At 44.9% G+C, this 12,865-nt stretch overlaps 1 protein-coding gene across 1 annotated transcript in view; it reads right to left on the reverse strand.

The window, feature by feature from the left end:
* Positions 1-7,861, reverse strand: part of EVA1C (eva-1 homolog C) — a 40,328-nt gene extending 32,467 nt beyond the window's left edge. Inside the window, exon 1 of the mRNA XM_075033826.1 lies at positions 7,338-7,861. Within this exon, the coding sequence (XP_074889927.1) occupies positions 7,338-7,464 (127 nt within the window). The 5' untranslated portion in view covers positions 7,465-7,861. The remainder of the gene's footprint in view (positions 1-7,337) is intronic.
* Positions 7,862-12,865: the final 5,004 nt, after the last annotated feature.

Raw genomic sequence — 12,865 nt, forward strand, 5'->3', positions numbered from 1 at the left:
TGAGGAAATCAGAGATATCCCTATGCACTTCCTTTTTCTCACTCATTTTCTCTTTTTATTTCCTTCTTCCCTTCTTGTGTTAGGAAGAGGCAAATTATTACTGATCCCCAAAGATTCTGGTCTGTAGTAAACTCCATGCTATGGTCAGTTATACTTCTCTCAGCTATTCCCTGAAGCCATAGGGGCAAACACTTGTCCTGGGACTTAATACGGAACTATTACCGCAGAAAAAGAAAATTTTCTCTGTCCTATCCTAAGATCCTGACAAGAGGTATGACACTGTTAAGGGAGACTGTGAGGGTCTTTTCTGCCCTTGCCAAAAAATCCTCCTTTTGCCTGGAGACAGAGCAGCCTCTTCTAGTGCCATTAACAAGAAGTAACAAGAGAAAGACTCAGCAGGCAGCAACTGCTTCTGGGGACAGAATGAGTGAATCATTATGCTCAAGAGACAGCAAAGTTATAATCTTCCCAAAGACTGCAAGCAGGAGAACCTCAGGGACTAGAGGAAAATATGTTTGAACACTTGGATTTATGAACTTGAACTTCCATGCAAACTTGAGGTGGGGGGGCTGTTCATTACCAGCTCCTCAGAAAACAACATACAGGTTTCATTTTGCAAACAGAACTCTGATTCAAACTCTGCCGTTTTTGTATTCCCATTTATATTTGACACTCAAAAAATCAGATAAATTAGGCATCAGGAGATTTGCCTATTGAATCACCAAGTCCATCCTCTGGCAGCTCATAGATCTGCAGTGGTGTGATGGCTTATAGTACCGCAAGTCTAAGTGAGAACAGAAAAAAAAAAACCCACAAAAAAACAAAAACCAGAAAACCCTTACGCTCATAGCCTGATGATTTTCTTTACAACAACATTTCATCATCCCCAACTCAGTTTTAGCCTGAGGAAATGAAAAGTCCAAAATTGCAAAATTATTCTGAAAAATCAATGCTTGAGTTCCCATACAAGAACAAATACAATGAAGAAAAATAAACAAGTATTTGTGGGTTGAGACCCTCATACAAAGCCCGGTGAAATCCTTGGGAATCCTTCCAGTGACCACAGGCTTTCAATCAGGTCCTATATTATGAGTGATGTTTTAAAATTAATTCTAAATTAAGAGCCAAACATCACTGGTATTTAATTTGTTGCCAGAAGCCACACAATAGACCTTTGAAACAAAACTCTTAAAATGCATAGAAATTCAGATGAAATGACTCACCAATGCTGAACAAATAAGGCACAACCATGCCTCCTTCTGCTCTTCAGCTCCCGTTAAGACAGTATTTTCTCTGTGTTTGGTAATATATCAAAGTATTTCCATTTTAATTGTAGATTACGGTTGGCAGATGACAGAATTCTCATAACTGGTGACTGGTCAGACAGTGCTTTCTCTGTCTGGGGACACTTCCATCAAAATCTGAGTACTTATTTGGAACAGGTCTGTAACCCCTTTCTCTAATAAAGGTAAGACTGTCTGAAAGCTCTGTAGGTATCATCAGCAGATGGAATAGGAAGGCAGGGGGGAGCTAATCCCTGCTATTTATTTTGAATAAAAATAACATATGATGTGTCAGGTGTCAACAATCTGCACAGTGAGAACAAAGAGAGTTCCTGCCCCAAAGATGTAAGAATCTGAAAGACAGCCTCAAACATGTTGGTCTCTGAGCAGTGGAGCTCAGGAAGTCAGGCTTCCTATAGGTTTGTGTCTCGTGCCTGAATTTCCCAACATCTGTTGTAGGGGTAGGAGCACCACACTACACTTTAACTCACTTCAGGAGAGCTTTTGGAGCAGCATCCTTTCTTGGGGATGCTAGTAGGACCTAGCTGCTTTCGCTCACAAAATGTGTAGGAATCTAAAAGGACCAAAGGTTTTACTTCTCTAACAAGGATGATTCAATCTGATCAGTGTATTTAACAAAAAATATTAGGCAAAATCCACATCTAAAATGGGATTTCATAAGCTACACTTCCTCAGGAAAGCAGCGAGAACTGCAGAGACAGGCCTGAAGCAAAACCTTGGATCTCAGCACCATGATCTAAGCTAAAATCTCACTTCTGACACACAACTCTGTTCCACAGAACAAATCCCAGATCCAAGCCCACTCCACTTTGCGAAACTTTAAACCAGACTTTGAGATTTAACTCCCATATTAATGGAATATGTTTCTAAAATGAAATACTTCTCTTTAAACAAAGCAACCAAAACCTTCATTTGACTTTCACAAGGCAGCGTCAAGAAGATGCATCACTGACATCACTCCTTTTAGCACCTCTTTAAATATCCTGGTCGAAGGACAAGCTCCACTTGTCAGGGTGAGTCAACAGAACTGACTTAAGAAAATTTATACAGGATTCTATCTGACCAACACAAAACCAAAAAAAAAACCTCTGCATCATTGTGGTTGGTCATGATTGATCCTGCCACGTTATTACAAACAAAGCATTTGCTCAAAGCGTTTGTTTGCTTTCCTTTTGCCTGGGGGAATCTGGGATGGGTGAATGCCACAGAACTTAATGGAAACTTTTAATGCAGAAAGGCCACAGGATCAGATTATATTTCTTGGGTGAACTGGTTTGCTTTTTCATTAGAACCATTTGTTTTCTATTGTTGGGTCAGAAGATCAAGTGTATGGAGTTAAAGCAATGCCTAGTTCTGTCTGAACTGTTCTGGAAAAAGAAAGAAAAGTTGACACCAGCGGACAAAGATTAAAAGGTTCTACCTAAGCAGTGGCTGTTTTTTCTGTTCACATCCAGAAAGTCATTCTTCAGCCCAGTTATGCAATCACACAGTTACTTCATTTTTGATCTTCGGTTACAGCCACATTTCTTGAAAGCTGCCCAGAAAACCTGGCTGGGACTAAGGTAAAGAAAGGGAGACTGACTGATAAAGTGAGCAAAAGGAGGCCAGTTAAAGCAGAAAGTCTAAGCTCAAAGTAGCATGGTGAAAAGATGAGAAAGAAAGGGGTATAAAAAAGGTGAATGGGTGTTCCTCGGTGTTGCCAGAGAGAAGGAATTCGTTCCCAGATGGATAAGAGGTCAGTCCACTTCTGCAGCAGACAGGGAAAAGGTGGGAGAAGCAGCAGGCTAGGATTGAGCCAAGGGGAGAGCCGAGCACTTTTCCCATGGCCAGCAAGGAGGGCAGGGGGTTGAGATGAGGGAGCAGTGACTCCTGCTGTTGGGAAGGTACATGCTCCTGAGCAAATGCCACAGTGGTAGCAGACAGTTGGGCTTTGTACAGCACCAGCATAGGTATGTAAGTTAAGTATAAGTTTGCTGGTTTTGCCAGCTCCTTATTTTGCCTGCTTTGGGAACCAGACCTTGAACATAGAGGAGCTGTGAGGAAACGGCTGTCATGTGGCCTTGATTTCTTGAAAAATGGGTCCCTCCACTTCTGACAAGTCTCCTGGGAGCCCAGAGTATTTAGGATTTTGGCTCCCAGAGACTGGACAATTAGCAAAATTCACAGCAGTCTTCAGTCTCCTGGATTGGGACCTGATCTGAAATGTGAAAGCTGCAAGTGATCACTGAGAAAAACGACGTGAGGACAGAGCTTTGTCAAGTAGGAATGAAACTGTGGACATGAATAAATATTTTGATGAAAAGGTATTTCAGATCTGTTTTGAAGAGTAAGCGTGAGGGGAGAAAAATTGTCTAGCTGTAGTATTAAACTAGTATGCATGAAGATCTAAGGAAAGAAATGTGGATTAAATCTCTCTCTTCTTCCAAACCTTCAGCTTTCGGTTTCAAATTTGGGCATAAATGCAAGATCCCACTTTTAAAAATTAATCACACAGAGTACTGCAGACCTCAGAGCAAACCTCCACTTTCAACCAATGCAGTTAATAAATATGTTCTTTGTTGCCACCAAGCTGCTACAGAAGAATAGATTATGCAGATCTTTAAGTATTGTGTGTAAGAACATTACTTTACCTCCAATATCTCCTGTTATTAAAAGGAGAAACTAATTTCGCTTACTGACACTGAGTCCTCCTCGCAGAGTTTGATTTAGAACTGCTGCTGGAGTTTTGCTTCAGAACATTTTTGTCCCTAGAAAATACCAATTCACATACCAATTCATAAAATGTTATTGCACAGTGAAAAAAATGCCTCCAAAAAAGAACCAAAAAACACCAACAAAAAATTTTTTTCATAGTTAAAAGCTGGGCTGAGAAACATAGGAGAACAAGAACCTGCAGCTCTACATCGTGTAAAGGCAAGAGTAATAACAAGACCACAATAGTAACTGACTTGCAATAACCAAATGAGGAGATTCTACTCACAGCCCGAGCTGCCAACCTCTCTCTTACGAAAGGGGAGGGATAAATACTGTACTAGTTTCACTGCTCCTGTTCTGTGAAGTGATCCATAAAAAATGACCACAGTTTTCTAAATGGGGAAATAAATACAAGTCAAACATAAACACCCCACCGCCTCCCAGACCCCACAAAACCCCCACCCTTCACTATCCACATACACTGTTCCCTGTGCCCCCTTCCAAAACATCAAATGGATCCCAAGAGGGGTCATCTTTGTGTTGTTACAAGTAAGCAGCTAGGTCTTGTGACTAACAAAGGGACTCTGGGCAGGTTAGAATTGCTAGACAATTTAATACATACATAAAGAGAACAACAAAGATTACATGTGCAGTTGTTGCAATCTCACAGCAGACTGGGAAGTGATTACAGAATGTTGTCAGAATAAGGGTGAGGAGAGACGAACAGAGTTTGTCTCTGATGAACAGAGTGCTGAGGCACAGATCCGATGCTGGAAACCCACAGAGTGGAAAAGTATGCACCTGATAATCTGAGTATAAAAGCCTGAAATCTGTGAAAAGGAGGAAAAGTTTAAGCAACTGGCCTTCCAATTCTCTGTGCACTCCTAAATTGCCAGTACCAGATCAAATCATGCAGAACACATTCAAGGTGCAGATCTCAGTTCCTTTTGCTATGACATGGGCTGCACATGGAAACCTGTAACCTGCTGCCTGGAAGTTTTACCCTCAGAAGGGCAGGGTTAGATCTGACCCTTTCCAGAAGACTGAAAGTGCAGGTGGTGGGTAAAGCAGGGGGAGCCAGCTCCCCACTCCTCATCCCTCAGGATAATCCCCCAGGAGCTGCCTGCACCTTGGCAGCTGCAGGGTGCTGCCCCTTTAAACAGGGAAGATATGTTTTCATGTAAATTCAACAGAGCTTATGAAAATCAAGTCACTATTCCTGCTGAGGGAGGGAGCAAATAAGGCAATTCAGCAACTCTAGAAGCTCAGCTTGAAGCTGCTGTTACAGAGCTTGTAATTCTTTAACAGGTATTAAACAGACTGGGGATGGCACTGCAGGGTGTCATCTCATGTCTGACATTTCCTTGCCCACCGCACCTACTTTTGGAGTATCTAAAAACTTCCCCATGTGCTGTGGATACCTTTTTTTTAAAGGCTCAGTAACATTTTGGTCTTTTCTGTCATTCTGGATTAGATCTCCATGTTAAAAGTAAAAAAGAAAATGTGAGCAGGATTTGTTCAGGCCTGGAAACTTCCCAGTCTGGCAAGAATTTTGGAATCCTACATCTTATTTACTGAACATTTTTAATACCGATCTCTGGAGTGACACAGAGATTCTTCATTGGTCATTCTACCTATGCAAAAGGTTCAGTGCACAATGAATACTGAATACAGCTGTACTTCTGAAATGTATCTTGGATAACCTTATCTAAATAACATCATTTGAAAAGTGAATGGACTTTTGTGAGAGAAACTTTCCTAGATAAACTAGAGGCATATTTTTTAACTCAGCGGCTATTCGGAAGGGAAAATTTGAACACTTATTTTACTTTCTTGTGGAGAACTACCATGTGATCCCCAAACTAACATCTACAAGCCAGCGGTTAAGCCAAAAAAACACCAAAGAATGAGACAGCAAGCATTTAAAAGCCTTTTACATGTAAAAGGAATCTAATAGGAGAAACGTAGTTTATCCAGGTATATAATTCTGGTCTTTATATTTGGTGGCTGCTTGCTTAGAAATGTTCAGGCTTACGCAGTTGGACACAATAATAAAATCACAAACCGTATTTTCCTATTGCTGAGAAAACAATTTCTACAGAACCATCACCAGCATTTTGAACTGTATTAACACAAACTATATTAATATGCATAACACCACATTTGGACTATTAATTATATACTAACTTTGTTTCAAGTGCACTTGACTAGCTTTTGGAAAGTTCTGCTCTGTTCATTAAGGGTAAGGTTTGCTTTCTCCCTAGAGGCAGTTCCGTAAGCTTGCAACTGCCAGGAATATGCAGTGCTTACTGTGAAATACAGAAAGGAGAGAAACCGCTCTTCCAAATAAACTTTCTAACAGCAGTGAGATGTCCTGGAGCACACGAAACGTTACAAGAGTGCAGTTTTCTCAAACAGAAAAGAAAGATTGCTTCTTCGTTCTGCTGGACACAAGGACATCTTTCCAGTTTCTGCAGTCATTTCATCTTGCACTGACACAGCACCCTCACAGTGATCACGTACGTGATTTCTGAATGACAACTAGTGCCCCCGCTCACTTTGAAGTGACTCTCACCATCCCAGCGCTACGGGATGAAACGCTCTCCCAGCGGAGAGAAGCGCAGCATTTGCTCGCTACGGGAGTTAAGGACGGCTCACCCAGGGCCCGACTCCAAGTCTCCAGGAGAAAGTGGGAATCTTTCCAAGGACTTCCACGCACTTTTGGTCAGGCCCTGGCCGATTCACGCATAGCTTTCCCACCGCGCAGCTGACAAGAAAGGGACAGTTCAAGCCCTCACGTCCCTTCCCACCTGACCCCCCTGGAAGCCCTTAACCCTCTCTTCCTTCCTCCCCTCCTTCACACGGCGCCGCAGCTACGGCACATCTGAATCATGCGTCCCTGCTCCCCTGGGTACAGGCCCGCGTCCTGGCCCCGGGACGCGACGTGCCTGCAGCTCGCCGGTCAGCGCGCAGCCTTCTGAGCGGTTTCGGGCGGGGTCCGCCACCGGGCCGGGGAGCGCAGGAGGCGGGCAGCCCCGGCCCTCCCGCGGCGGAGTGCGCCGGCACCTCACGCCCGCGCCCGCCCGGGGGTGCCGGGGCACGGCGGCTCCCCTCCTGAGGCGTTACGGAGGGCTGGCAGCCGGCAGCGCCGCCAGAGCCCTGCCCGGCGGGCGGGCCGCAGGTGCCCTCCTCCTGCCCCGGCGGCCGCCGCCGAGCCCCGCCGAGCCTCCCCGCCAGCCGCCGCGCCCTTCAGCCCCCCGCGCCGGGCACCGCGTCCCGGGTGACCGTTAGTCGGCCCCGGCCCTCGCCGCCGCCGCCGCCGGCGGGCCCGCCCCGTACCTGAGAAGTCGGCGAGCGCCGCGACCTCCGCGCTGCACACGAGGATCACGCAGGAGAGGAGACGGAGGAGCCGCCCGGGCTCTACCTGTCTCCGGCGTGGGTGCTGCCCCGCATCCCCTTCCCTCATGGTGCGGGAGAGGGCAGCTCGGGGCGGGGGGGCAGACCCGCCGCCTCACATGATGGAGCGGGCCCCGGCTGGCGGCACGGCCACCCCCAGCCCGCCGGGCGCCCTCCGCCGCGGGGCAGCGCCGGCTGCCCCGGGACCGCGGGCGCGGCGGGGCGCGGGAGGAGGAGGAGGAGGAGGAGGAGGGCAAGGGCGGAGCAGCCCTGCCCGAGGCCGAGGCCGCAGCGCAGCCGCCCCCCCGCCGCGGCGGGAGGGGAGGGGGGTGTCCCGGCCGGCGCGGGGCCCCGGGAGTCGCGTCGCTGCTGCCGCCGCCGCCGCGGGGGAGCCCGAGAGGGCGGTGGGGAAAGGAAGAGGCTTCTCGGCGGCGCCGTGCCTGGCACTGCCCTCAACGCACATCGTGCGGGCCGGGCTGACTCAGACCCGGCTGCACCTCGCCCGCCCTCCCCGGCTCTCTCCACCCCTCTCCGGGCAGTTCGAGGTCCCGGCACCTCCCTCTTAGCCAAGAGGCATGATTTCGCCTTCGCACCCCGTGCGAAAGGCTTTATTTTTAACTTATTTTCCCCCTCGCTCCTGCTTGGCAATGGTCGGAGGACCGTCACGGGCTTCCACGCACGCCCTGACTCATGTGACAACATTTCCCTGCTTGTGTTTTTTCCCGAGACAGATGCAAGATGCTCCCCGTCACTCCCTGTCCCCCGCAGCGCAACTTGCCTGCTTTCCCTCCTTCAGACCTCCTTGCCACGCATGCCAGACCTTGACTAGTCTGCCCCTCCAGCCCGGCTCCTGCCCTTATACACTGGCTCACAGGTCTCCGGGGGAAACCCAGCAGACAGCTGTGCCCAGCAGGATCTCTGGATGAGGGATTTCAGCGGGCAAAGAGCTGTGTTAAGAAATGGCCCTGACTCTTCCATGTTGCAAAAGAAACTTTCCCTTTCTGCGTTTCCTCTCCTCACGTTGTTGCCTGACAACACCTTATCGCAGCCCTTAGCTTTAAGACAGGTAGTTCAGCATAGCTGAGTTTGAAGTGTGTAAGGTTGCTTAAAGCCTTCACTGCAAAGTGAGAAAACATCTTGAAGTTACTTTGAGTTCAGGTTGTTCCCTGAAATCTTATGTAAGACTGAAAAGTAAACCAGTGGGAAGTTCAAACAAATTGTCGTTACAACCTGCTATGCCACCTTCAGATATAATTTGGAGCTCCTTTTAAGGTATGAGGGACTAAAGAGAAGAAATCAGGACACTCATTTCCTAGTTCCTGTAAGAGCTGCCCTTGAGAAAGAGAGCCCAGAAGCAACACTGGAAATGGGGCACGAAAGCATCTTCTGCCCTGGGGTTGTGCTTGGGTATAAAGTGGGTAGGCAAGAACATATAGCTGTTTACATCCTGGCATGCATGTTCACGCTGATGTCCTTTCTCCTGAAAAAAACATGAATAAGTAGGTGAGAGAAGATGGAGCCAAACTCATTCTGTTAAATCCGTTCCTCTCCTCCTGCTCCAACTGAAGTTGGATCACGTCCAGATTTGAACTTCCAAACTTTGGCAGCTCTTTCTGGAGGTTACACTGAACTTTGACCAGCTTGAACTTAAATATTTGAATCTGAATCCACTTTCTCTCCTCACCCTCTCCCTCTTTACACACAGAACAACAACTGGCTAACACATACATTATAGTCATGCTTCTTTAGTCTTGGGCAGATAAGAACAAACCAGGTTTCAAACGACCCTGCCTAAGGTCAGGGACATTCAATCAAGTTTTACTGAACTCAGATAAATGGGATCAAAGATGCCGAAATAACAGGATAAAATGGAGTAGCTCTGAAGCATCTGCAGCTGCAAACACGGGTGGGAAGAAAGAACAGTAGTTCTGCCAGGTGTGTGAAGCTCTTCCTTCTGGCTGCTTCAGATAAGGACACTGTTTGCCACTGAACTGAACCAGCTACCCTGTGCCTTCTGACTGTGGTACTGGAAGGAGACTTGTAGGAGTCTCCTGCTTACTCCTTATTTTTTCCCTTCATCTTGCCATTACCTGGTCATTTAATCTGACACTTCCTGCACTTGCCATCACAGGTCAGTTCCACTGAAGGCAGAAATGAATGCCAGGAGAATATTTTAAGTAGCACAGAGTTTCACCTCTCCATAAAAGAAAGCATTTTGGGGGCCATACTTGGACTTCTGGAAAGGTGCTTAGATGACTATGGTGAACCTGTGTGTCTACCATAACTACATAGCTACTGTAACTTCAAATGAGTGCAGTCATGGCCAATCCATGGCTTCAGGATGCCAGACCCTCACTCCCTATACAGTCAATTAAGAGATATCTCATATTCAGGCCACCTGCTATAGCTCTAACAGGAAGTGTTTCACCTCCTCCTCCCTGAATTGCTCATTAATCCCTGGAACATAGATGTTGGCAACTCAGTCTGCTGTGTGTGACTGAATAGACAATGGATCTGTGACAAGTACACAATCAACGCAGAAGTATATATAAAATGTCAAAAACCACTGAGAAATATCCTGTACTCATGCTTGAAAGACTTTGAATCAGAAGATCCTGCACAGCTGTTCACCTCATGAGAACTTGTGAATCTTCTCTTTCCAACAAGATAACACTGCTTTTTCTAGCCCTGTGGTGCTGTAAGAAAAAGACCATCCAGTGATGCAGGAAGGAGCCTGGTATGCTTTTGGCACTGTGCAGGTATAACCCAAAGGCAAAGGCAGTTTTCAAGTAGAATGACTGAACTGGGAGAGGTTCAAAATGTTGTGGGTAACCTCCAGGGAGGTGAAGCAGCAATGGTTGAATAACAACACAAGAGGCAGCTGGGTGCTCCTATGTGTAGATATCTGACTTTTAGGGAAGCCTTCCTATGGAGGAGAGCAACTTATGGACATGGCAGCCAACAGGAATTGAGGACATGCTTTCAGTAAAATGGCATTGGCAATTTTTTTCTCCCCTCCTGAATGAGGGCTACTTTGCTATTCAACGTTAACCTAAAATCTGTAATGTTTTTGGTAATCCCTGCTATGGGTAGTGCTTAAATAGTAAACTTAGAGACAGCAGTGTAAAACACAAAGGTAGGAAGGGAGAAAGTATTATTTATCCTGATGTGCAGAATGTGTTTCTTTGCCATAGCCTTGAAAGCAGCTTCTACAAGCTGGCAATGTTCAGTAGTTGGAAAACAATATAACTAATCCAGACATGTTCAGCATGTAGAATTACAGAATCCCTCAGCCTTGGCCTTTCCTTATGAGCAACAGGAGTGAGATTCATTTTTTCCCCAAAGAAAAATAAAGCCTGTAAGTTAGAATCCAGGCTAGGTATGATGTCTGCTTCAAACAGTTTCTCTCTTTTGAGCTTGGGGAGAAAAGAAATCATTTCACAGTGTCAAAAATGCAGAAACTGTGTTGTTGCATGGAAGCTTTGCAAGAGCAAAGCCAAAATCTGAGCTCTTAATTTCTTTTTTCTCTGTATTATTAATTTTTCTCTGAACTTCAGCCAAACTGCCAATTTGAAACTCATATAATGGCTTAGTGTATGGAAATTCAAATAAAATTAGTGCTCTCAGGAAATAAATAATGTGAAATAATAGAAGACAGTTGAGTTAGATGGCCTAAAATTTTCTATTAGTAAAAAAATGACAACAAGATCTATAGTACAGTAACAAAAATTATCATAAATATATAATCTCAGAAATACTTTTTCACATATATATATACACACATCTCCCCACTATCCCTCCTACTGCTTTTCTGCCTCTTTTCTCCCTAATAAATTTATTGGGAGCTGATATATGTCATTATCATTTTCTTCTCCCAGAATAAAGTTTACAAGAAGTTCACTAATACTCTCTTTGGCTTTTGGGGGTAAAAAAAAAAAAATCGAAGTACAAAACACCAGGCTTTTCCCACATTTTTAAATGCTTTATATTCCTGCATTCTGACACAGAGGAAATCTACAAGACAGTTCAAACAAGTGGGCTGCTATCCTCTCTCTGTTTCTATGGAAATGAGTGTCAGACCAGTTAAAACAAAGCACATGCTTTACAGTAATCACTATATGGCAATTATTTAAAATAACATAGCACATTTTTACCAATTCAACCTCTATTTCTATGGATACACAACTGAAAATAGTGGTAGAGAAGCCTCTCTTGTATTTTTTCAATTCTAAATGTGTTTTGGATGGTATAAGTTCTCACGGAGTGCTACAGTTTTTCAGTTCTAACAAGATCTTCAAGTGTGCAGTAATTTGAACTTGAGAGGACCAATTCTGCAAGCCATAATTAGGAAATATTCCCGTGCATGTAAGCAGAAGTTTGAATGAATACAGAGTACAGTACTTCACCCAGTAGGTTTAGAAGGAGGAGCAATATTTGCCATTTTCTGCCATTTTTTTACTCACTTCAGAGAGAGCAAAGTTAGGTAACAAGTTTTGTGGTCATAAACTGCTTCCTGCACAGTCAGCTCTTGGCCGAAGAAATCATAACATCATAAAGAACCTGACCACTTCACAAGAAAGAAGTAAGGTGTAACACATGAAGTTTGTAAAACCAATCTCCTCCTGTTTCATTCCATCTGAATTAAATGTCATTCCAGCTTCCTCACCACATGCAGCAGAAAGGTCACCGCTCCTCATTCTCCTGAATGCTGCCAGTCTTACTGGCACCTCTCCTGTACACAGATTATTTTTTCTAGCAGTACACCTGGGCACTTGTATAGGCATGCAGTAAAAGGCATGCCCCATCTCACAGAGCTTACTCCTGGAAACAAAAGAAAAAAGACCTAAGGTGGCAGAAGAACAAACGCACCAAGAGAAAGGTCCTGGCTTTGTTGTTCTTGCCTTCTTAAAGCACTTAAGTCATCCCTGGTCTCTTCCTGAGATGAATCTTCAAAGATGGACTGGAAAAGATTATGCATCTTGCCTCTCAGTTTAGGAAGGACATTAGGACAGAGCTGCTGGGTGGACCACAGTCTTGGAAATCAGCCTGTTTACTTGTGAAAGTGCATTATTATGGGTCTATGAGCCTGCCTTGTGGCTGGTTGTTGTCACTGTTTCTCCTTTAATATGTATTTAGGCTAAGATTTTCCAAAATGACTAATGATTTTGTGCACTTGAAATTCAAGACAGCAGCTTTTTAAAGCCACAGAATCAATGTCAAAACACTGAAAAAGCAGTGGCTTTTCCAAAAGCCTTGGAAAATCGAGCCTCAAGATCTCTCAAGTTAGGTATGCAAAGGCATGCAAAACTGGTAGTGTTTCAGAAAAGAGTAGCCTGTATCAATATCTAATCAGTGAGAGTTAATAATTTTGAGATCCAGACCTCACATTAATTCAACCCAAGCACCCCAAAATTAGAAGCAAGTAACAAAATTTGAAAATAATATTGTATTGTTTCTAAGTGCTTGCTTTT

This window comes from Buteo buteo, chromosome 8 (genome assembly GCF_964188355.1).
Source record: "Buteo buteo chromosome 8, bButBut1.hap1.1, whole genome shotgun sequence".
Taxonomy (NCBI): domain Eukaryota; kingdom Metazoa; phylum Chordata; class Aves; order Accipitriformes; family Accipitridae; genus Buteo; species Buteo buteo.